General features: G+C 38.8%; 1 protein-coding gene across 1 annotated transcript in view; it reads left to right on the plus strand.

The window, feature by feature from the left end:
- The first annotated feature begins 21,053 nt into the window (after nucleotides 1–21,053).
- si:dkeyp-72e1.9 (syntaxin-binding protein 4) overlaps nucleotides 21,054–25,835 on the plus strand; it is a 93,280-nt gene continuing 88,498 nt past the window's right edge. The window contains exon 1 of the mRNA XM_067615961.1: nucleotides 21,054–21,259. Within this exon, the coding sequence (XP_067472062.1) occupies nucleotides 21,195–21,259 (65 nt within the window). The 5' untranslated portion in view covers nucleotides 21,054–21,194. The remainder of the gene's footprint in view (nucleotides 21,260–25,835) is intronic.

Consider the following 25,835-nt stretch of genomic DNA (forward strand, 5'->3'; position numbering starts at 1 on the left):
TGTAATTTAAACCCCATCTAGAGCAATTTCCTTGTATTTTAAACTGGATCTCTGAGTTTTTTCCTTCTACTGCATTTTATCAGCTCAGTGTGCAGTTTGACTTTTGTGTGAAATGAAGGAAATGGAAAATGTTTTTAACTAGCCAATAACCAACATATAGGCCTATTTTGGAAGTGATATGGCAACAGAAAGACCGTATAAAATTATTAAATAAGCTGTTGTAATGTAAACTACAGGCACTGTAGGTTGTAATGTCAACTACACTATCGATATTCTCTTGTGCCTAGTAGTGCTGAATGTCTGTAGTACAGTGAATATTGTATTCACCACCTCCCCCTGTAATGTTTATCTAGTTTGAATGGAGCTTAAGGCTGTGTTAAAGGGGTAGTTGGGGGACTCTCAAGAGACAGAGAAAAAGGATGGTCAAAATTTTCTATGATGCCTCAACAGTGTGTTTTGTTAGCAGGTGTTCAGAGTCTCATCCCAAGCCGAGACAACCCTGATGACATCATCAGGGCATGCCACTTTCAGGATGACATTAGCAGTGCGCAAAAGTGGCGTTGACCAATCAAATACATGCAAGTGCACATTCCTGGTAGATTACTTTGTAATGTGGACGCCTTATTCCCACTGTTTATTTCTACTGTTTATCTTGTGAGTGTTGAGAAGAAAGATAAAGTCATTGTTGCCATGATAACTTTCCAGAATTTCCTTCTAGTACTAAAACTGCCATGCTGTGTTTTGGCATCTGAAAAGCCTTCAAACTCATGGATCTGTTACTCAAACAGGACTGGTTTGTTTTTTATCGTCTCACTTGTGCACCTGTGCACACTAACAGCCCCTTCCATTCTTTTAATGCATTTTCAGTGTGACCAGTTGATACAATATAAGGCTGACATTAGCACTAATTGAAAAAACACAATCACCTCATTCATTTAAATGAGAACACTGTGGGCTCCTGACACAGAGAGCACAGCAGCTAGTAAACACATTTTACATCCCACCATGCCAAGTACTTCAGTTAGTACTTGGCATATCACCAGGGTGTCTTCATGTCTGATAAGCTTTGACTTCTTGATTTGTCTTTAATATTCTCCTTAGTACCTGTAGCAACATGCCTACAACACTGCAGCCTTGTGTTGTTTTGCTGGAGGGCCACTGACAGTCTGTACGTGTCCTTGTTGTTGTTGTTTTCATTACAGTGTGGACACTATGAACATTTTTGTCACTTTCCTAAAGTTAAGCTATTGAAGGACTCACTACAGTGGATTGTTCTTCAAACAGGGTCATTCTTTTCATCCCTCTGGTCTGGAATGTAGCAGTGTCATTCAACATCTGGGCTGACAGCCATGACCTCTAAACTATGGAAGGAAAGGCTTTTGTCAGCTGGAAGGAAGAGCAGGAAGAAACAGCCATGGATGTGATCTCAAATAATGGTGTGTATGTGTGTGTGTTTCCATGTTCCCATGTTTAGTTTAGGATACCAACAGTAGTGTTGAGTTCTTTCCCACCAAGGCTTGTTGCAACAGCAAAACCTTTCTTGATCTGGCAAACAACCAACAGGTGTCAAAGTGTTAAAGTTAGGCAGTGCTGCAGTTAATTGTCCAGAAGGATGCTTTTTATAAGTAAATTACAGCTCAGCTCAGGTACTTAACCTATTCAAATGATTCTTCATGTGGTCTTCGCAGGGAAATCTTATTCAAAGTGTGAGGGTGAGTTTATGGTTGTGACTGCTTTTATATTTAACAGCCCTTCCCACTCCTGCCAGTGATTGTTCTCATTATAGCGAGTCAGAGAACCCATAGTTCATGATATTTTGACCTTTGAACCCTGGGAAGCTCAAGTTTAAAGGAGTTTAAACCAAGCAGCGAACACCATGCAACCACATGATTCATTGCTCCACTAAGCAATATTAAGGCATGTTTTTGAGCCCATTAGCTTGACTGACAGGTGTCTCCAAGCTTTCCAGCCTTTTATTTGGACAAATATGGATATTCTGGAAGTTGCAGCCAAGATGTCAGTGAGTGGAACTCTGAACTTGATCCATGGCACACAAAAAGGTAAACCCTATATGTACATGTTGCTCATTTTCCTCAGTACATTAATGATAAAGGGGTTTATCCCTTGGACCCAGATAGGAACATTAGTGTGAAAAAGACATCCTTACATTATAAAGCACCATCAAATCACTGTTTCACACAGAAAAATGAATTCTGAGGAATTGTTTATCTTTCATTTGGCTTAGCTTAGCATGATTGTGATTAAAAATCTTCTTTCCCTCATCTCCACTGAAAGAGAAATTGAAAAAGAGTACATGAACAATAAGGAAGACAACGCAAAATATTAATCACAAGATATAAACATAAAAAATATGAATGAGATCACAAATAAGAATCACATTAAAGGTGAGTTCTTATTATGATTGAACTTAACCTGTCTCCTTATAACATAACTAGTGCAGTGCCTGTTCAAAATGTGCCTGTTGGGAACAGGCCGATTGTTTGGCCTCTGGCTGCTACGTCAACGCATAGAAAAATTAATACAGTTGATGTGAGGTGTGAATGAGTAGATACACCAACAACATGAAAGAAACTAACATTCAATTATACACAGGTGTTATAAATAATAAGTACTCTGATAGTGAATAAATGTTCTTTTCTCATTTCAAGTAGCCTAAAATAAGGGCTTAATTCAAAAATAAAATAATGTGCATCCTAAAAAAAAGTGTATCGATCATATTGGGCTCTTAGATCATTCCTATTTTCTGTGACTTCACTTTGGATTTGAGTGGGTATGTTTGCTCCAAAGATTTGTGCTTTGTTTGTAGTGGCACTTCACAATCACCACGGTCTTGGAAGAGATGAGACGAACTGATGTTGAACTGCCCATGGAAGTATGTTGCTCTGTTTTACACCTGTAACTGTGTATTGGGCTCTGAGTGCTTCCAAAATGCAGGTGACCTATGCTCAGCATTGTACCTGAACGCCTCCTGTGTAGGCACTTGCTGCTGATCTGCTAAACATGCTGCCAATGCTACACTTTCTGTCTAGACACAGGGCCAGAGTGTCCATTCTTGATTAAAAGCTCTGTTTTTGCTCTCTACTCTTCTCTTTTTAGAGCACTTTTCTCTGACTTGTGTCATGCCTCGTCTCTGGTCTCTCCCTGCCATGCTGGAGTCAGTCAGCAGAGCCCTGAAGCTCCACCCTGCCTTTGCACAGAGCAGAGCGGCTCACTGACCGCTGGTTTATTCAAAGTTTATTAATATTAAATGTGTCGTGTGTCCAAATTGCTCCAAATTCGATACTGCACTCTCTTGGGTCCCCAGCCATACACTCGCTAAGTGTGGAGTCAATCAGATAAATGGTTAAAGAGGTACACGAAGGACATACCTACAGACATACAGACAGAGATTTCTTCCTTTAGTAGATAGATGTATCTTGCCTTTTCAGAGCTTTCAAGTGCAACTCAAGGTTTTCATCAGCAAAGGAATCAGCAATCAGGAATTTGCTCAGGTGCCGTCAAGATTGGACTGTTGGTCACATGGGTGGACCAGGTGGTCGTATATGGGGAGGATGTAACCCCTGTCTCTGATCAAAGATGGTCCCTGGTGTCAGATGTGAATGTCCTCCTTGATCTTTCTCTGCTCTATGACCTCTCAGTTTGAGTGGTTTTGGTCTGGTGTTAACAGATAGCTGAGATGTTCATTTAGTCTCTTGTCACAGACTTTTTGTAGTCTTTCTGCACACTTTCTGAGAATCTGCAACCCTGAAGACTCCAACAATGCAAAGCGTTGTGATGTGAAAACTGCAGTGACTATGAAATTCTGCACTGGAAAAATAAGAAGGATAAACAAAACATGTAAGGAGTCAACATGATGGATTTTTATTTTCTATTTTCAATTTTGTTTAAATTTGTCTTTATATAATGTCTTGTGTTACTTTTACATTTCGTCTTAGAGCCTTTTATGTTTAATGTAAAGCACATTGAATCATCTTGTTGTTGGAAGGTGCTATACAAATAAACTTCCCTTTCCTTTACTCTTGTATCTTTTACCAGATAAAAACTTATTTTTTTACCAACTGATTGGAAGTCAAAAAGTCAAATCCATTTTAAATATGTAACTAACAGTATTATTTATTGATGTATTCTGTTATATTTCTGACTCGTCTGATAATCTTTTACTAACTTTTGTCAGTTTCAGGGCTTCATAAACCCATGGTTGCTCTGTAGGTAGGACATTAAACTACACAATAATATGATTTTGCAAAATGGTCAGTAGTAATGATGATTTGAAATAAAATGCCAAAAACTATCAAAAACACAGGTACGGGTGCTGTATGACTAAAAATTCTACTGGCGGTTCCACAGATATACTCTTAACTCAGCTAAGTCATATGACTAAGTTAAATGGACTTCATTTATTATTAAGACCAGAGTGTTGTCCCATACTTCTTCAGGGATACATAATGGAGCAGGGGTGGTCCACCTTTGTGATGAAAGGTAAAGAATTCCAGCAGGGTGTAGTCTGGGAGGCAGATCGACGTACTGTACCATGACTGGAATGTCTGGCTGGACTGTTGAACTGGTGCAGCAGCATTCTGATAGTGACTCAGCCATCAGGAGAGGCTGATACACTGCCTGAGCTAATGAAGACACTCATGAAATATAGTACTTCAGGGAGAGTTCAACTAGCGTACATTCAATTTGCTGTTACAAGGCAGGAGAAGTAGTGAGGCCTGACTGATAAACTTTAGACAAAACCCACATGTCAGCAGGTTTTCATCTGCTCACATTTCCTGGATCACTAACAGCTCCAAGGTGCTGATTTGCTCTTAACCCTGACCTGTGACCTCTGTGTGGATGGAGGCAACAAAAAAAAGACAACTTCTCCACCTCCTGATGGTTATCTGGGTCAACGATGGGACAAGCAGAGCAGTCCACATATTGTTTTCCACCCTAACTTTCTCTTGCTACTCCAGGCATGCTTCCCAATAGAGTCTGTCCAGTTTCTCCTCCCTAGCACTCTGTACTGAAATGTACTGTAGGTCTCCCTCTGGGTCTCCTCCCAGTCAGATGTTCCCTAGAGTTTGATTACTCTAGGGCGAGCACATTGGCTCAAATTTGTAGCCTTATTTCAATAAACAAAACAATACAATGCAATATTTCTCTGTTTCACTGATCTTTACTGAACAAAGACAGCCATATGCTTTACTTTGTTTAAGAGTAGAAGCCTATAGATTCTTAAACATACAGGAAGCCAGCAAAGTATAAAGATCTGAGAACTTGAGTTTTGTGTTCCACTCTGCTGGTCTAAGTGAGGACTTGAGCAGCAGCGCTCTGAATCAGCAGTAGCAGTAGCTTTAGAGAGATCTGTAATGCACCATTACATGATTTTTAATCGTTCTTCTTTAGGCACAAAAATCAGTTCTTTCTGTTTTATCTTTGTTTAACTAGAGGAAACTTTTGTACATTCAATCACTTATTTGTTCAGTGCACTTAAACATAAATCTAAACTACATAAATCTATGTGTTGTCTGCATAATTATGAGTTATGTGAGATATTTTGTTGTTTTCCATTCTCCAGTGGGAACGTATAGATGTTGAACAGAAGAAGCCCGAGAATGCTTTGAAGCCTTGGAGAACTCCACATGTGAGTAGTTACAGATTGACACAAAGTAATCCCTATCCTGCAAGTAGGATTTGAACCAGTGTGGGACTGTGCCAGACAATCTCACTCAGCTTTCTAGTCTGTAATGGTTGACCATTTCAAATGCAGCTCCGAGATCCAGTAATCCTAAGGCTAAAATCTTACTACTGTCTGTAGTGAAGAAACTGTCATGTGGCAGTAGAAGTAAATATACCTATGTATGATAACCCTGGATCATAAAGTTTTAAAAATGTGTTTCTCAAAAGGGAATTAGTAGGTTTTTGAACCATTATGATACACTTGGTTTATCCTTTTGTGTCCATACATGCAAGTACTGTTAAATGAATTGAATACTACATATACAGTACAATACACAGTATTTGGGCTGCTTGTATCTGCTTTATCATAATTTGTTTCACTGTTGAGAGCGACTGACTGATGTGTCAAGTTACTACATTACTGTGGTCATTACATAACTCCTGCAAGGAACTCACAATTCTTTTAAAGCTTACTGGAGATTCACCCTCATAGACATTAGTTTCCCCACACATATGCAGGTACTGACCAGACTGTGGTTGACATCCTGCAACAAACAGAAGAGGACCAACATCAGCCTTGAACAAGTTTAACTAAAGGTCAGGAACTGAGCTCTCACTTTGAGAGTGTTACAAAGTGAATGTTGTGTCAACAAAATGTACAGACTCTACTGCCCCTTTAGTTATCTCTGACAGAGCTAAAAGCTGGACCCCTTCCACATACTGGACAAAAAGCACATTGTTTCTCCTGAATCTGAGACTTCTATCTAGCTCGCCGGCAAAGCCTTTCACCTATCCAGTTTTTGTGCACAATATGTGTGACATTAATTTCTTAACATTATTTAACTTTGATAATTTGCCATCTCAAGTATATATCTCTGTATGTGAACCAACATGGAAAGAAAAGAGCTCTTTTATGAATGCTTTTATGCTGAAAAGCATGTGTGTCCATAGCAATGCAACCAGGTGAGTGACATGATGGACGTGTGGAAAGGTGTTTATGTTGTAGTAATACTATGCAGATGAATGAGTGCAGGTATGACCTGGAGGAAACACAGGTGTATTTGTGCCCTTGTTAGGCTTCCAGCCCACATTCCCCAGGGAGGTGTGACCTCTGCAGCTTTAAGGTGTGGCTGTCATCAGAGTTTTATTACCTGGAGGAGGTGGGTTCACTTTCGGTATGACAAGTATGACACGAGGAGCTTTAAACACATTGTTGTCTGGGGTGGTGCTATACAGTTGTAGAGTCTTAGACTACAGATGTTGGTTTGTAGTATTGTGTACTATGACTCTTCACCAGGGCTCAACTCTGAATTTCCCTTTAAACTACCGCCTTGAGCTTTTAGGTTGGAGAAAAATATTTAAGCCAAATACACCAGCTACAAAATGCTCTATGTATCATTATAGAGACATTTTAGTGTACTTTGAACGCTTGTCTGTACAACATATTAGGTTTGTAATGATGGACACAATGGTGGATCTGGCATGGTTGAAGAGATTAGTCCCATTAAAAACTCCAGTTGGGACCTGAACAAATTGAACTATTCTATGTCCAAACTAATATCACAGATGTGAGGAAACACACAGAGTGTGAATGGTACAGGGTGTGGATGACATTCCAGCTCAGATATGGCATACACAGACTGAGTTTAAGCTGACTGAGAAAGCAGCAGAATAAAGACGTATTGATGCAGTCGCTGATTTGTCATTCGGGTGCAGATGACACATTTTAACAGAATTGAATGCCTCTAATAAAAGGTTTCCTTGTTTTCACCCACAAGCAGTATGCTGTTAGCAGTGTAACAGTTATTGTAAAATTCTTCACACAAAAAATGCATAGTACTTCTTTTTTTGCTCCTCTAGGATGTCAGTTGCCTCCATGGAAGACTTCCTCTGTAGATATAAAGGGCTCATTCTAAGGTTAGGAAAACACAACAGTTCTTATTTTTAGGTGATTATACACTAATTAAACATTCTTAAGAATATTATATTCCATTTCTGCCATGTCTGTTCTGCTAGATGCCACTAAATTCTACACACTGTAAATTGAACATAATCCACACTGCAATTACATTTCCTCTAAAATCATTTAGTGGTATTTAATATCATTTGTAGGGAAGAGAGTCGTCATGGTCTGAAAATTACACAAGGAATAGTCCCACTTATAATTCGCAGTAAAGTCTGTGGATTGTGGATGTTGAGTTCTAATAATTTTTTTAATGCTTCGAGCATCTGAAACAAAATCCCATTGCACAACTTCAAGAGGCAACCTTCTCAATACCTGGACACATGAAAATGAAACAATTTGCATTTCCAGATACCACAAGAACTAAGTGAGGAAAAAATGTAACCGAGTCTTTAAAGCAGCAGTTTCTCTGAACAGCAGAATGGTTTCACCCCTATTGTAGCAGGGTAAAGGGTGTGTGTAGCAACAGCCTCTTAATGACAGGAGTGTCCCACTCATCAGGTTTAAAACAAACTTCTACCTTGAAACACACACTCTGCATTCACACACAGATCTGTTGGCATTCATACAAACAAATACCTGGGATATGACACACACATAAAAACTATGCCAAACCATTTGTTGCTTAGCATGATGAAAAAAGTCTTTTGGCAACCGGGTGACTCCACCCTGCCCTCACATATGTGATCGACTCACTAAACACTCCTGCAGCTTCCAATGGTGCTGCTTGATTAGCCCAATTAAGTGTGCTGAGGTGATAACACATCTTACAATTGCTCAGTGGTACAGCATACAACATAGTGACACAATAAACAGTGTCATCCTGCTGCAGGTACTGAAAGGTGTCATGAATTTAGGCAGCTGGATTTATTTATTTATTTATTGAATGGGACAGTGTGCAGTTTGAAACATTAAATATGCACTGCACCAGAGTTAGCTTGAAGCTAATTTGCATCTGTAGTCCCCGACAAAAAACATACAACAGCGCAACAAAACAAAACCCCACACAGAACACACCGTACAAAATACAAAGCTACACACAGCACATCACATACACCCACAATGTCAATTAGAAATAATGTAAACTAAACTCAGCTGTGTGACTCTATTTAACTGATTCTGGAAATATTCTATACATTTCTCATTGTCAACCAAGCCAGTGAAAACCTGTGAAAGAGTGAATTAATCCTACTAATAAGTACCATCTGTGTAGTCAAAGCCTGATACTCTCCCTCTGTGCCATAGATTTCAACTGCTGTCCAACAAGACTAAGAGCAGCGATGGAAGAAGTACTCAGATCCATTACTTAAATAAAAGTACCAATACAACAATGTAAAAATACTGCATTACAAGTAAAAGTCCTGCATGAAAAATCCTACTACAGTAAAAGTACATAAGTATTATGAGCTTGATGTAGTTAAAGTATTGCAGTAAAAGTAGTGGTTTTGTCCCTCTGACTGATATATTATTATTTATGATTATTATATATGACATCAGCTGGAGGTGGAGCTACTTTCAACTACTTTATATACAGTTAGCTAGTTTAGTCCAGTGGTTCCCAACCAAAGGGTTGGGCCCCTACAAAGGGTCACCAGATACATCTGAGTTCTGATACACAAATCTGTTTTCAGTTTTTGGACTTGTTCTCTAATCTTTGATTTCTGTTGAAATATTGGATCATTTGAACATTTATTGAAATGAAAGCATGTGAGAAGTTTAGAGGGAAAAATCACTATTTGGTAGAGCTGTTAACAACTCATAGACATGTGAAATGTGACCCCGACTACAAACTGCTTTTTGTAAGACGTCAAAAGCCAAAAAGGTTGGAAACCACTGGTTTCATCTTTAACAATGTGTTGTATTTTAAAATATTATTGTTGGAAGTATAAAGTATAAAGAAGAAAACTACAGTTCAGTTTGGTCAAACTTAAGTCTCAACTATTGAAAAATCCTCCATGGGGCTCATTTTCAGGAAATCATCATCAAACATCTTTTTATAGTCCTTGGATTTTCCCTTTAATGCAAATGTTAAAATTTCCATGAATAACTTGAAAGTCATTGATTCACAGATAGCTTTAGTGTAATTTTCCATCACACAGCAATTGTATATTTGGCATGAAGATAACAAAAATATACTATCTTTCCCTTCTCACAACTTAAGTTACATACGGTTGGAAATGTACCAGATTCCTGATTAATTACTTTATGTGAATTCTGTATTTCTACTAGCTTGCGATCACAGAGACATTAGATCATATGAAGGTGCTGTGATAACTTTGCAGATTTGTAAACAGCTTCCTCATAATATTATATAAATTATTGTGTGGTGTCATGGCATCTACAGTTCTGTTTGTGGTCTGAAACACCTGATAACATGTTGGTTTTGCTCTTTTTGTGAGAAAAGAATAGTTTGGAATAACGCCCGCCTTGTACTTTCTTCAAAGGATTTTTAAAGCACACAGTGTGTTTTTTGACACATCAGAGAGCTCTCGATAGTTCCAAATAAGTTACTCTAAAGACTATCTGTCTGGGAATGATCTCTCTTTAGCTCTTTGGAGGCCTTTGCAGTTCATGATAAGCAAGGCTGGTGTGTGCACATGCATCTGAATATCGTCCACTACCAGAACATAAATTAAATGAAGCATTACAATGCAGAGAATAACGCATTTTTGATACACTGTGCTTTATCTATTTTCCATGTAAAAATATAATTCTAAGGCAAAAAGTTGAATCTATACTCTGCTCCTATGATGTGTTTTTATTCATTGTTGCTGTGCAATGTTCTGATATACAAGACACAAAGATATAAGCAAAACCACCTCTGTAGTTATGGGAATATGTGTCATTTGTGTGTGTGTGTGTGTGTGTGTGTGTGTGTGTGTGTGTGTGTGTGTGTGTGTGTGTGAGTGTGTGGTGTGGTGTGGTTGTGAGGACGCTCTATGAGCAGCAGAAGCTAAAGCCTCCAAAACCCCAGCAAAGCCCCTCTGACAGGAAAACTGCTGCTCTGTCTGTCCGGACTGCTAAGCCTTACAGAGCCATCCCGGGTCACAGTCTGTGGCCAAAACAACACAACACACACACACATAAACACACACATGCTGCTATTACTGCATTTGTTAAGACCTTAACCTTATCATAGTTGTGACCTTAACCTCAAAAGTCATGGAGTCCTTAAAATCATACGATCATGCATTGATTACAGGCCTACTGGACACAGGCCCAGAGCACTCAGAGGTCAGTCAGAGCCTCTGTGTCAAGTGACTGTCATTAAGATCTGTAATTGGAAAACGAATGGGCAAAAAGTCCTTCTGAACAACTAGCGTTATAGACAAATCATTCACTTTGATGTTGTCACAAGAAAGAACCCATCTGTAAAGCTATCATTAAAGGCAGTTTCTGTCCCCTCAGATTTTATGCAGAATGTTTAGGTCTAGTTCAGTGAATGCAATACGTGCCCTCCATATCTGCTGAATGTATTTGGTTGGACTTTAACACGGGAGACCGCTGTTCACTCCCCCTTTCCAACTGTCAACTTTTTTTTTAAGCCATGATGATCATCCGCTAACCCTAACCGTGTGGTTATTACTGTAACCATGATGACAAAGGTCCCCAACCTTAACTAAGTAGTAAACTTAACCCAAACTACCAGTGTTTGTGCCCAAACCTAACCCGACCTTAATCATAGCATTGTCACAGTTGTGCAAAAGGGACAGAATTATGTGGTCCTGCTGATAGGGGCATCAGATCAGGAAACACTTCTACGTGTTGTTGTGGAGTGCATGGACCAACTACATATTTTGTTGCTGAATTTGGAGGTGACACTACTGATCTAGTGTTAAAAGATTATTCTGGTTTACTTACCTGGGTCTTATTTTGGTAGTTTTGGCCATTGTTCTTATTGGTGATAATATGATTGAACTCACCAAGTTATTTGCTGAGAAATGGAAACACCTCACCATCACTTAAAAGAAGGGGGAAGCACGGGCAGACATACAATCCTTGTTTTTACAGCTGATTCATAAACATTTTTATATTAACAATGGATCCAATGACTGTATAATGATGCTTATACTGTTGCAACTACAGAGAATTATCACCAACTCTGCAGTTCCCCTCATCTCTACTGAGCTTTTCAGCCTCTTTTAGGTCATTGTTTGGGTTTTCTGGCCCCCAAATTCAGCTCTCATCAACCTGGTTTACAGCAAAAGCAGCAGCAGGCAGCTGTTTTCAGTGAAAAAGCTCAGAGAAACCCACTGTACACTACCTGCTCAGCACCAGACAGCAGACAGACACAGTTAGTGATTAACTGCTGAACATAGTGGAGCTATATGCTCAGCTAAAGTTGGTGTTGGTGGAGACCAAAACAGAGCTAACAGGAGAGTGAATATTGGACATACATCCATCAGTTGGACACAAACATGACTCCAAATGCTAATGTTGCTATGTGTCTGCTGGATGTGTAGATAGGTAACTGTTTGTTAATAAATTAGCCTAACAACTCTACAGGGTGATAATACATGTATGTCAGATATTGTGTATTCAGCTTTTTCAACAGCTCCCGAGTAGGCAAAAAACAATGAATGCAGATTTAAACAAGCCCTGAGATTAGTTAAACTTATTTGGAAGAGGATTTATTAGGACATGATTCAGAGTTTAGAGACCAGCTTCATGCTTCAACCTTGGCCTACCACACCTAACATAGTTATGTAAACAGCTTTTCTGTTTAATGAAGAATTATTACTAATATTTCAAGTACCTCCTAGATAAACTGTTTGCTTTTCTGACTCTCTGACTGCTTGTGCTTCTTGCCCTGTTGGACTTCCTTATAGTGACGTATGCGTTGTTGACTGGACTACAATTTTAATTATCAGTCTTAATTAATAAAAAAGATGACAAGCATTTGAGGGTTTGGTGCCTTGCTCAAAGGCCACAGTTATTTATTGTCTTCTCCGTGGTCCTATCTTGATCTTGGAAATCAAATCAACATTCCTCCCTCTCACAGCTCAGATCACAGTGTACTATATAAAGTGACATTCCTTCACTTCCCATCCATGTCTACCTGACAGCGTCTGTGCTGAAAGAGCCACACCTCACACTGATATGAGGAGTGGGCAAGTGTGTGTGTGTGTGTGTGTGTGTGTGTGTGTGTGTGTGTGTGTGTGTGTGTGTGTGTGTGTGTGCGCACACATACCTAAACCTGCTTGTGTGAACCTGCTTGGCCAGATATAGACTTTTTTTGAACAATTATTTGATTTCCTGTCTCACTCAGTTTGCAGTGTGAAGCAGAGAGGACACTTTCTCTGTCTCTCTGACTGTCTCCTCTCCTCCCAGCAGCTAAAAACACACTGCAGCCTGTAAGTGCTGCTCTTAATTGAGCATGCAGTGCAATGGCACCTACAGAATGCACTATAAAACAGGTTACACCCGGGGTTAGAATGCCATTTTGAAAGTGAGGACCAGAACAGAAGGAGGGAGGAGAATGAAGATAACAGCACGCTATCCTGATCTGAATAAGATGTGAAAAGGGTAAGCACAACGTACAGCATAATTATTCTCAGTTTGCGGTGTAACGGTGTACAATTGCATTACGTACTGATACATACATGTTTGTACAAGAATGAGAACTACAAAGAATTTATACTGTATATACTTTTAAAATAATGGGTACCTGTTCTAATATTATGAGGTATACAGAGCTAAAATCTGGCAAAAAAAATTCTTATTCCCTAACCTAACACTACATAATGTTACACTGTTAGTACACATGATCTAAAGTGTTACCATGAAAATAATAGAATAGTATTGCAGGTGCATTAATGACTCAAGCTTACTCCAAACTATAGGCTCTACCTGCCCAGTTGTCCCATTCTCTTAGTTTGGTGATATTGGTGCAGTAACTCCTTCCTTACAGTCTTTCTTATTTTTCAGAATATGAGGAGGAATATGAGCTTTTTGCCCCGCTAGGTTTAAACTACTGACCAGATTGCCATTGAATCAGGTATGAGCACTCATGTTCCCTAAAGAATGATTACTAATGATTTTGGTGACCTCCTGACCTCTCCTGCAGCACCACCATCAGGCCAACATTTCCACTTTCATCGTAAATTATAAACTCATTTGAAAATATAACCAAAAACCCTCATGATGCATCTAACCAAAATATAGATTTTTTTGTGTGAATGGAGGTTAAAGGATGTTGAAATGTGTAATAATTCAATATGCACAGTATATGTGCAAATGAGATCCTGACAAGTATTAATCTTTGCTATAACAGGCCAAGAAAAACCTGCCCTGTCCTTTCTAGGATGACAGGGCCATAGCTATCACAGAGGACAGGGGTTTAGACTTAGATTTGACAACCTTTTGTCCAAATAATGAATTATTTAACAAGATCTAAAATACCTCTAAAGTCCTGGCTATAACCCTGTGTACTGGCACTTCAGGGGATGATGTATGCTGGGTATCATGGAGTTAAACTCAGTAATGCCTATTAATGGTCATCTAAAAATAAAAAGTAATTATACTAGTGTTATCCTTTAACCAGTAAAAACTCCAAACTAACTCTAACAACCTCTGTTGAAGTAATAAATTGCACTAATCTATGTAACAAAATAATCTGAGCTCATTGGTAGGAAGAAAACTTTTCAACTCTTAACTGAATCTCATGTTCTTTATGAAAACTGTGAGATGCAGTTGAAACCTCTGAAAACTAGTAAGTGGACCTTTGAGCTTAGATTATTTTGTTACATACTGTGTATTGTTCCAAAAGGTCAAGAATGATCTTCCATACTCATACCCTGATGGTCCGCTCTTTTATTTGTCTCTCAGTCCACTTGGTCCCTTGATTTTACTGTTATGTTTTAGAAAAGAAATGAATCCCTGCACACTATCAGTACACAAATTTATTGAAAATGCAACTTTTCAGCTGTAGATTGTTGTTATCACACTCGATACCTGATGAAGTCTACAACCGAAACATTACAATCAATAAACCCAGTGCAGACAGTCTGGGTTTATCCTACATTTCATTTAGAGTAAAGTAATGAGAGTCTGTACAGAGTGGTGAGATTGTCCAGGAGAGGGAGCTACACGTCCAGCTGCCTGTCTGCCGATGATGATGACAGACTCCACTGTGCCAGTTCACTTGTAAGCCTATTTAGAGGTTCTGCTGAACTACGACATCTTACCACTAGGACACTGGTTGACTTGATGAACTCATACAGGATCTCTGATGTGTTGACATCCAGGGAGCATAAAGCTCAATATGTCGAGATAGCACTCAAATATTTTGATTTCTTTGATTCCTCAACATAAACCTGTAGTGCAGCAAAATTCCCCAGATTACTGTTTCACTGTCACTGAAATGACGTAATAATAAGTGTCAGCATGTGACAGAGTATCTATACAAATTCAATAATTTCTTAACTTTGTTGAGTTGTTTGTGCAATAATGTCATCAGAATTGTTGTCTCTCTGCTTCTGAATAACCTCTCACAGTGCAACACTGCTCCATGGATTCACTGTGGTCAAAACCGGAACATGTAGGATCAGTACAAGGGTCACTGGACATTTGGCTAAATGTGTACCAAGACTTACAGTATATAAATCTGATACTCTTAAGTGAAAAAACTATGATGATAGAAAAAATGTGTACTGTTGCTTTTGTTAGTTTTGAAGTGTGAAAGTGCATTAATGGGGATTACTGAAGAGATATCCAAAAATAGACTAAATCACATTCACAATTCTGTCCATTCTGATTTGGGGCTGTGCCAGATGAAAGTTGACATTTATAAGGGAAATGTGGTGAAATCTGTGGTCATCCAAATTGCTGGTCCTGGATCTCATTGAGACACATCCACAATGGTTGATTTAGAGCTTTGGAGACCAAAGGCAGCCTGCTTCACAATTCTGACTGTGTCAGAAATTTAGGAGTGAGTTCTCACAATATGACTGCAACCAACTGGACATGAAATGACATAAAGCACTGCAAACACCCATAGACATATACAGTGGTTATACGTAGATATCACATTATCCATTCTAAGCTCTATTTTTGGATAAAGTTAAGGTTTTGTCACATCCTACCTGGACTTTCTGTTTGTTTTTTGGACTCTTTGTGTTTTTGTGTTCTTTGAGGTTTCTTGTGTTGTCCAGTCCTTTTGGTCATATGGTTTTGCTTGTTGATATGTTGGGTGGTGGGTTTAGAGGACTGCCTTTGTTGGTTAGCTAAGGGTGTTGTGTACTTGGGTTTGTGATCATGGTTATTCTTGGACAGTTTAATTTAGGTTGTATTGAGAGTTTTCTGGGTTTTGGTTTTCAGTTTGCTCTGTTTCTCTGCTGTGTTCCAGCACTCCTCCCCAGCCTGTTTTTCTCTCCACACCTGCCCTGCATTTAGACTTGTTAGCCCTGCCCTGCTTTGTGTTTTTCCCATACCTGCCCTGTGTTAGCCTCGTCAGCCCCGCCCTGACTCACTTCCCTCTTCTGAGCTCTCCACCCATCTCCCCACCTGCACCTCATATCCTCGTTAGTTCAGTTAGTTTTTAAGTCCGGGTTTTCTGCTCAGTCTTTTTGGATCATTTGTTCTGTTTAGATACCTGCCTACACTCCTGTTTGCTGTTCTGTCCAAATAAAGCCTCCTCTGTGTTTTGAGTGAATTAGCAAATGTTGTAATTCTAACTTGCTAAACTAAGATGGTGAGCATGGTAAACAATGTACCTGCTAAACATCGGTTTGTTAGCATTGTCATTGTGACAATGTGACTATGCTGACTTTGGCATTTAGCTCAAAGCACTGCATTAGTACAGCCTCACAGAGCTGCTAGCATGGCCCTTGTAGTGTTACAATTCACCAAAACTTCATTGCACAATCTGACACGCCTCAAAAATGATATTGTACAATTTGACACAGATTGCAACCAAGATTTTAGACCTATCTTGCAACCTGGAAGACTGTTATTGTACGGTGTATATGAGCTTGAAGAGAAACTGACCAGATAAAAATGACATGTACTCCATGACCACCTGTGTAGTCAGTAATCCCTGACACTGTCTTAAACCATAGAGATAACTGGAGTATAAAACAAAGTTGGGGTCAGTTCTTTAGCTCAGTCAAATCAACTAGTAGATTTATAAAAGTCAGATATAAAGATATATGACAGGCGTGTTACTGTTATTAACAGGCATTTCTGCTATCTTAAAGCCCTATTAAATCAGCTGCTAGTCTAACACATTTTATGCTCAAGCTGATTATTCTGTATGTAACCCTGCTGAATATTTATGAGCACTGGGGTACACAAGGTTTCTGCACTATGTTACACTACACTAATAGTGTGAGGGAGCTTAGCCGGAGTGTCAAGAAAGGTGATAGGAGGCAGACTCAGAGACTTGTTCAATGACTAAAAAAAATCATTTATTCAGATCAGTGTAACCAAAAATCAACTGTCTCCAAGAAAAAAAAAAAAGAAGTCATATGTTCAGTATCAACATTTTTGCAACTTGCCAAATATATTAATAAACAATATTTCCTCATTGTGTTGAGAGAAAACATAATTCAGCAAGTATTACTTTTCTAACAAAATGTATTTGCTGTTGCAGTTTAGTCATATATTAAAATAATTTCCAGAAGACAGGGTTTCCTGAAAGTAAATAAGTAACAAATCAAGCTGATATATAACTCAAGAAACAATAAACAATAAGTGAACTTAAATATTTTTATGTTTTATATTTTGATTAAACCAGAAATATAGATGTAAATGTAACAAAACAATGCTAAACACAAACAAAACCCCAGAGTAACACTACAGAAAGATGTTCCACTGACTAAACGCATAACGACAAGTATGGCAAGAAATACAACGAAGTGTAACAGGGACGAGTGGTGTGGTCTCACCCACTATGTCACAAATAGTTTCACAGACAGCTGCTGTTATAATATATGAAATTGCTGCCTTTGAATTATTGACATTGAATCAGATTAATGCTATTGGTACTACAGATAAATAGGCATGTGCTATAAGAGGGTGATATTCTAAAACTGACACTTAAACAAATACACATTTTTAAAAAAATGTTGTGATCAATTTATTTCAAATATTTCATATGCGAAGCTTTTTCTACTATATTAATTAACTGGAAATTTATATTCCAATATATCCCATCCATATATTTCTTAATTTATTTGTTTAGGTTGACTGAAATATGGCCTAAATGAGAGAAAAGCTCAAATTAGAATGAGAGTGTGAGGGTGTGTGGACATGGTATTACCAAAATATTAATCAGCTGTTGTTGCTGGCCATCACAGGGATAATATGTAAGTGAATTGTTTTCAGCTTGTTCTGCTGTGCCCAAGTGGTCAAAATAAATAAAGAATGAATAAATAAATTGGTGCAGCTTTAAAATCTCTGAACCTTAATCAAAATAGTATGGAAGCCTGTTTTCGACAAGGTCAAAAAGTCAGTTAGAAGAAAGTTAGGATGAAAATAAAAATACTAATAAAACTCTTGAGATACTGAATCAAAATTATGAGATATAATGATACTAAGTTAAAGTTTTGACTTTTTAAGTCAAAATTATGATACTATTTCAAAGTTATGATTTACTAAGTCAATAAAAGTCATATTTTCAACTTAAAACCACAATTTTGACTTAGTATCACATAATTCTGATTTACTTATTTTTATTTATTCATTATTTCATTTCTTTCATGTCATCTGTAGTTTTCTGTGGTGGAAATGGACTTCCATAAAATGCAAAGGTACACTCACTGACTGATTTAGTTTGAGATGCAGTTGGACTAGTTGATGAGTGATCAAAGGGCAATGATCACCTGTAATACACTGGAACTCCCTTGAAAACAAGATGACATATCTCAGGGGATTTGACCTGATATAGTACATTTTCTCTAATACATGCTGTAGGTGAGGCTGTATATAATATTTACAGTCAATTGCTGAGAAGGTGGAGTTTGAAGGAGTCACATCTTGAACTTGACTGGATTAGCTGGTGTGGGGTTCTTATAATAGTAGGTGCGAGATCACCGCTCCTTGTCCCCAATCCCATCTGTAGCCATTACGAGTTAGAGGACTGTTGACATTTGGCCCGAGGCTTGTTAACCTCCATTGTGGGATTAAGGTAGCAGGAGGATTGGAGTGCAGACACCCTGATGAGAAGCATATGGGAGAAAGGTTTAACTAACTCTGTCTAGTCTGGCTACAAGATGACGTAAACAACTGTGATTGGGCTATGAAACAGACAGTTTGCATTACTTTAACACCACATATTAATTCTGAGACCTTATACCTTATACCTTATAGGTCAAACAAAAAAGACAAACAGGATTGGGAGGCTCCACTGGTCTCAGTTCAAGTATTATAGTCATATGAACTACATATGAAAGGTAAACTTCATGGTTATGTTTTCTGTCTCCAAGGACAATTCTCTGTCCTCCACATTTAACAAGACTAAAAGTCTTAAGTCCTCTAGAGGCTGTAGTGTTTAAAACACCCCACAATCCAAACATGTTACATGAACAAACAGTACTGGGGCAATTTTTTTTTTTTTTGTCCAACTTTGATGACAAATTTCGTGAAAATTGAGGCATATAACTTATACATGTTGATTAAATTTGAATGTTTGGACACGGGTTCATCCTCTGGACACAGGGCTGTAGCCAAGATTTTGGAAATACTGGATGATGGCGTGAGAGCAACTGTGCCTGAGCTGCAGCTCCAACTGCTAATGCTCTGATACTGTTTCTAAAGACAGTGGGATGCTAAACAGTCCACCGCAGGGATCAGCTAGGTACCTGACGGTGTCCTCAGAGGACACCCAGCGGGCAGACACCCTTCTGGGTGCCAGCTTGGTTACGAAACAGGAAGAAGTTCCTGTTCTTCCAGCACAAACACACCTGAAGCTTTTAGAAATTCTAACAATGGCAGATGATGGAATGAGTAACAAAAATCACATCCAGTGTGTTTGTCAGGAATACTTACAAGAAGGTAGCAATCATGCCAACCATGCTTTGGAGTATTTTTTTTCATAATATTTGACCTTTTTATTGCCTGTTTGAAAAAAAAAACAATACATGTTCACTTAAGACATGATAACTTTATCTGTTAATTAAGTTCAGGCATGTTTCATAATGACACAATATCGTAACCATAATCACGATGGTTACGATGGAGTATAGTGAGGACAGCTGAGAGGATAAGATCCAAAAAAAGCTTTCCCACCCCCTTATGGACTGTTTAAGCCCTGCTGTCTGCCAAAAGATACCAGGGACATTGATATATTCAATTTATGAATATAAAATTTGGTCAAAATAACAAATCATTTACCAAAACTGAGAGCAAGAATTCCATTCCTGTAATATTAAATCAATCCAAACAATCTTTTTTTTTCAAAGTAATGTAAATTGAGGGTAGATATGTTGAATAATAGATCCTGACAATTTAGTCCACAGTTGTTCATTTTCCTTAAATAACGATTGTTTGGATAAAACCTATGGATGGAAAAACTTATGAAGCAAGAATCAAACCCTATCCCAACAAATATTTCCAATAAAATTGGACCAGAATGATAAGACAGAAGAAGGTATAGAAATGTCTTGCTGAAAAAGTTGATAGACTGCCTTACTTTTGCTCTTAGGGTGCTATGAAAAACCTGTTTCAGTTGCATCCAACAAAACAGACTTGTTGTTATGTCCTTATAACCTTGACAATACAGCATCCAAAATAACAGAAAATTCCTGAATAAACCACATAGGCTATAGTTGTATTGTTGACCATTTTGGTTAGAAAGTTGACCCGTCAATAAAATATTATTACTGAACCACTGATAAATTTTTATTAAAAAACCTGTGAGGAGAAAAGTTATGCTTGTAAAAGGGCGCCACACCAGTAGCACTTCTTTATGAAATGAAGGAGAGTTTGAATGGAATTTGTGTCAACATTATAATTGCATAATAACAACTATAATAGACACCGTGGGGAATAAAATAAGGAAGGTTAGACACTTAAAGTAACGTAATCCAACTCATTTTGCAGTAAAAGCCAATCAGTGGCGTCACTGGGATTCTTGGAGGCCTGGTGTCAGTCAGTGCAAAGCGTTCCGGCGGTTTTCTTAATTGGACGCGAATGCAGCCTCACTGAGCCAGGAGTCAAATGTGCAGCATTGTGTGTGTGTGTGTGTGTGTGTGTGTGTGTGTGTGTACTGTCAGTGTGGAGAGACATTGAAATTTTGTCAAACAGATGGGTTAAGGTCAGTCAGCAGGCAAAAGTCCACGTGTCGGTCAGATTAGAATCGGGCCGGCGGAGCGTCCAGTTACCGGCGCGCGCGCGCACGCGCTCGCAGCGTCCGTCTCATTGATTTGGATGAGTGCTGACACATCCACTCAGTCAGCGGAGGCACGCGGCTCAGCTTCAGCGCAGCGCGAGGCCAGTTGAAGAGCGGGCAGAGTGATGCGTTTCTGGGACGGCGGTACTTTGTTTCCATTGTGAAACCTGAGCAGCAGCAGTGAGGGGGTGAACACCGGGACCGCGTTTGGATAATATGTCTCTGCTGAAACAGCGGGGGAGAGAGCTCGAGCGTTTCGACGGACTGTCGCTCATTTACTGGTACGTGACAGGTGAACACGTGTGGGTTCAGCCGGCGCGTGGCGTTCTGCTCTGGGAAAGAGGGAACGCGATATAAAACTTCATTACAAAGTTTGAAAATTATATGTTTCCTTAAACACGAAATAAATAGGTTCCCCTGATAAATTCGGCACACAAAGTCTATAATAAATAAGACGTTATTGTTTGAATCAAATTGGGCTCATTTGTTCGATGTACGCAAAGCGCGGTAAAAAAAAATACAGTATGGTGGAACAATTACAAAGTGGAATTCATTATTTAGAATGAAAATGTCGCTTTCTCATGTAAGCTGTGACGAATTTACCAGACGACCTTGATGACTGATGATATTCAGTATCCTCAGTGCTGCTGGACATGTGTGTAGTCATAACTTAACAAACGTTGATGTTTTTAAAATAGAATTCCTTCCTCACTTGACAATAAATAAATGGTGTATGTGTGTGTTGTTAGTGATGGTGATGGGGTGATAAGTTATCTGAGGTGATTCTGATTCTGAAGAGATTTTTAACAAATGTGCTAAAATGGTGCAAATTTCTTTGCCTAATTTGGAATTTCCTTTTAATTTTCACTGTAAGATAAGACAACAACACAAGATTATTATTTTTTTTTTTTTTTGAAAAGAAAAAGAAAAGGGCAGTTTTTAGCAAAGCTACATTATAGTCTACATCAGCAGTGATTGTAGCACCAGTCATTTTTACCTGTGACCATAATTAATCCATGTAAAACCCTACAGATTCTAGTATTTAATAAGTAACACTAACAATAAAAGACACAGTATGTGCAGTCAAGTTAAAGTATTATAGAGCAGGATGAAACCTTTTAAAGGTCATATTAAGTGGCATTTTTAGATTATATTGACAAAATTAAGTAGCATAATGCAATGACAATGAATTATTTATTTTTTAATTTTTTTGCACACTATTGAAATCCCACATGACATTACATAGCACAGTGTTAAGAAATAAAGTGAGAATACATTTAGTACTGTATAAAGCAACAGCTAGTAGACTAACCACTTCCACCAGGAATATAATACAGTTTTCACAATAAAAATAGATCAATAAAGATGAGATGACTGATCCCATGAGAAAGAAGGGCAGTTTGGAGAGGGTGAGTTCATGTTGTGCTTGTGTTCTGTCCCAAGAGGGAGGAGTCAGTCAGCTAAATGTAGGTGCTGAGTGGACTGTTGGGGTTGGGTCAGTTGGGAGCGCTTAAAGGCAAGCTGAAGGGAGGTGATGTAACACTGCTGGGTGCCCCCCTCTCTGGATGACACCTATCTTTTGCCAGCCGTCTCTCTCCCACAAACAGGACCACCCTTAAAGTTTCCCTCATGATTCTCTCCTCTCAGAAGTTACCAGAGCTCTGGGACTACTTTCTGATTTACGTTTCAGGAGCCCTAGAGTTTAATCCTGACAGCAAAGACGTAGACCTGGGACTGTTTCCTCTCAGGATGAACCCCACCATTAAGAACAGGTAGGTGTGACACAGGGAGAGACAGAAGTAGTGGTTTGGAGAGATGTTGAATAATCTGCTGTGGTTCATGAGAGCTGAGAGATTGCTGCTTCAAATCACTGTCAGGAGAGAGTTCAGTTTGTCTGGGTTGCTTGAAAATCAGCTGTGAATGGTGTTAGAATAAACTTAAACCTGACTTTTATATGGATTTGATAAAGTGTAGCTCACCAGTAAAGTTGAGTAATGTGAAAAAAGGAGAATGAGTCATATGTGTTGAGCTCACATGGATGTTTTTTACTTTTAGATGGTGAGTCCTAAATTTGTGATATTGCATATTCTTAAAATGTGTGCCGCTTTGCAGGTAGGAAGTACTCCTTGCAAGACACTAGTTTGTTAAGTTTGACCTTTGACTGAATGTAGTCCATGGTCTGTCCTCTACTAGTAACCTATAATAGTGAATAAAAAGATGGGTAAGCTTTGCATCAGACATGGTGATCAGTGATGGTGATCTTGGTTTATTTCAGAATTTTTATCAATACACTGAGTAAAATACATCACCTGCCCCGAAGCTACATATCTGTCACTCAAAATGAAAGCTGTAGTTGAATGGTTCTTGTTTGGTTGTTTGCTTGTGGTAGTGGTTATATAGTAGATGGAACCGTAATGACTCACTCAACAACAAAAAAACAAACAAAGAAATGTCAGTAAAGAGCCCTAAATATCCTTCCAAAAACAGGCTGTTCAGTTCCAGGGAAATTGGTGCATCTTTTTTTGCATTCTTATATGATCATTATAGCAAAGCTTCTCTATGTGTTCTCAATGATCCACCAGCTGCTCCCCTGCAAAGTGATCATTATTGAATGTGTAACAGTGGCCACTGGCTGCTCTGCGGTCTAATGTTTGAGATGTTATTTGAGGATGACATCATTCAGTAGCAGAAATATTCTTATGATTGGTGACAGGACATTGCTTTCACACCTGTAGTTTGGTTCACTGATCCATTGTTGCCTTTTAGTTCTGGTCTGCTTGATGTTCACACTGACAAACTAAAAGCTGTAAACATGAAGTCATGGACTGACAGGTAATTCACAGTTATAGTGATGTCATCAAACATCATCAGTGCTACATGCGTATATCAAATTCTTGTGACTGACAGCAGGTCATGCTGCACTGAAACACACTTAGACAGTGTTTATTTATCTTCTCTGGGGTCACAAAGATCTCATGAAGAAATAAATAATGATGGACAGTTTGAAACAGGATTGAAAAGAGGCATCAGTACTGCAATATTACGGAGCAGATAGTTAATATGTGGTGGCTGTATTTTAAATGAGGCACTGTTAGAGTCCATGGAGTGGGATGCAAGCTAAGTACTTGTCACTTTTTCTGCACTCTTGTGCTGATCAACTGAGGTCCAAAAAATGCCTTGCCTGGGAGGGTTGGGGTTACGGCCCCCTGAAAAAATGTTGATTTTCCTGATCTAAATATGTGCATTTTAAGAGTTTGGAGAGCAAAAATTGCATAACAATAGCTTACGACCATATCAGTGGACAATAACATAAATTATCTGTAAAGGAGTCATACACGAGAATCGGGTTAAAGCTGAAATATGTAAGTCTGAAGAAAATGCAGAGAACCAACAAGAATTTGGAGGAGAAAAAACACACAAAAAACAATGCCAAAAGCTTTCTCCTAAACTGAATATCTAAGTCAAGGATATTTCTCCTCCCACTTTACATTATAGCATAATTGCTTTTCACCAAACTTTGTTTTGGGGTAATTATAGTTATGTTTGACCCACTTATTTTTGAGATAGCAGTACTTTTCCTCATCTGTTAGTGGTTTATTTTTCCACTTGGCTGGATCTAGTTCATGTAGAAATGCGTCTGTTTGAGTGACATCAGCTGTCTGTGCTCTCATCATCTCCTCTCCTCGTCAACTTTCTTCCAATATCGTCTCCCTCAGTACTGCTCTGCTTGTCTGGAGTCTCTCTCTTGTTTTACTGACTGTCTCCTGTGCTCTTTCGGTGAGCCTCCTTTTCTGTGTCTTTCTTCTCTCCCTCATATCCTCTTGTCTCTTTGCATTCAACATTATATCCTGTCTGTACATCTCTGTCCATCCTTAACTCTTTGCTCTCTGTCCTCTCCTGCCAGTGTGATAAAAATAATTCAGTAAAATTATATATACATGTTCTTCATTTCATTATTTAGCTTGAGATTGCATTGTGTACAGTACAGTGTGCAGTACCTGCTGCTCTTTCTCTGTCATCTCCATCACCTTCTCTCTTTCTCTTTGTCTCATTCACCTCTTGTCCCACATCTCCTCCCGTCCCAAAGCTTAACTTTCATTTTCTTCTCTGTCTCAGTAAAAGCAGTAAACACAGGGTCAAATGCTGAACTGAAAGAAAAGTAGTTTTTCCGTCTGCTATCAGATGACTGGCTACGTTAGCTAGCTAAATCACTCAGGTGAAACTAAAATGTGATGGATGGCCAGTGTCTTTAGCTTGACCACACAGCTATTTGTCAAATGATGTCTGGGGATGAATGACACTGAACAGTCCTCTTGTAAATTGAATAAAAAACCAGTAGTTGATTACCCAAAGTATGATTCCATTCAGTGACTGCCTGTCAACACATGTAATTGAAGATCTGCCGTGTTGAGCAAAGATATTGCAGTAACGACAACAATATCCACCTGCCCCGCATGCACACACAGGCACTGCTCAGGCGAGGAAGTGAGTGATCTTTGTACTGTATAAAATCTTTGCTGCACCAAAGTTAAGTCATTTTAAGCAGTTATTTCATGACTTTTATTAAAATACACATTGGAAAAATACTGAGACCTGGATGCATATGGACATGGATGGACCATGAATCACACATTGCAGCTGCCAGCATGGATCAAACGGGATGCTGAGACAGTGAGACAGACGGTGCACTGCTGAGTGCAAACACTGTTCTTTTTCTATCTCTGTCTCTTCCACTTGTATTTCACATTTTGCTTTTGGCTCTAGATGCTCAGGCTACACAAAACCATTGGGCCATTATTGGCCCTTTGTTAAACTTCAAATATGAGGCTTTCAGTCTTGCTCAAAGCTGATACGATT

The sequence above is a fragment of the Thunnus thynnus genome, chromosome 17 (genome assembly GCF_963924715.1).
Source record: "Thunnus thynnus chromosome 17, fThuThy2.1, whole genome shotgun sequence".
NCBI lineage: Eukaryota > Metazoa > Chordata > Actinopteri > Scombriformes > Scombridae > Thunnus > Thunnus thynnus.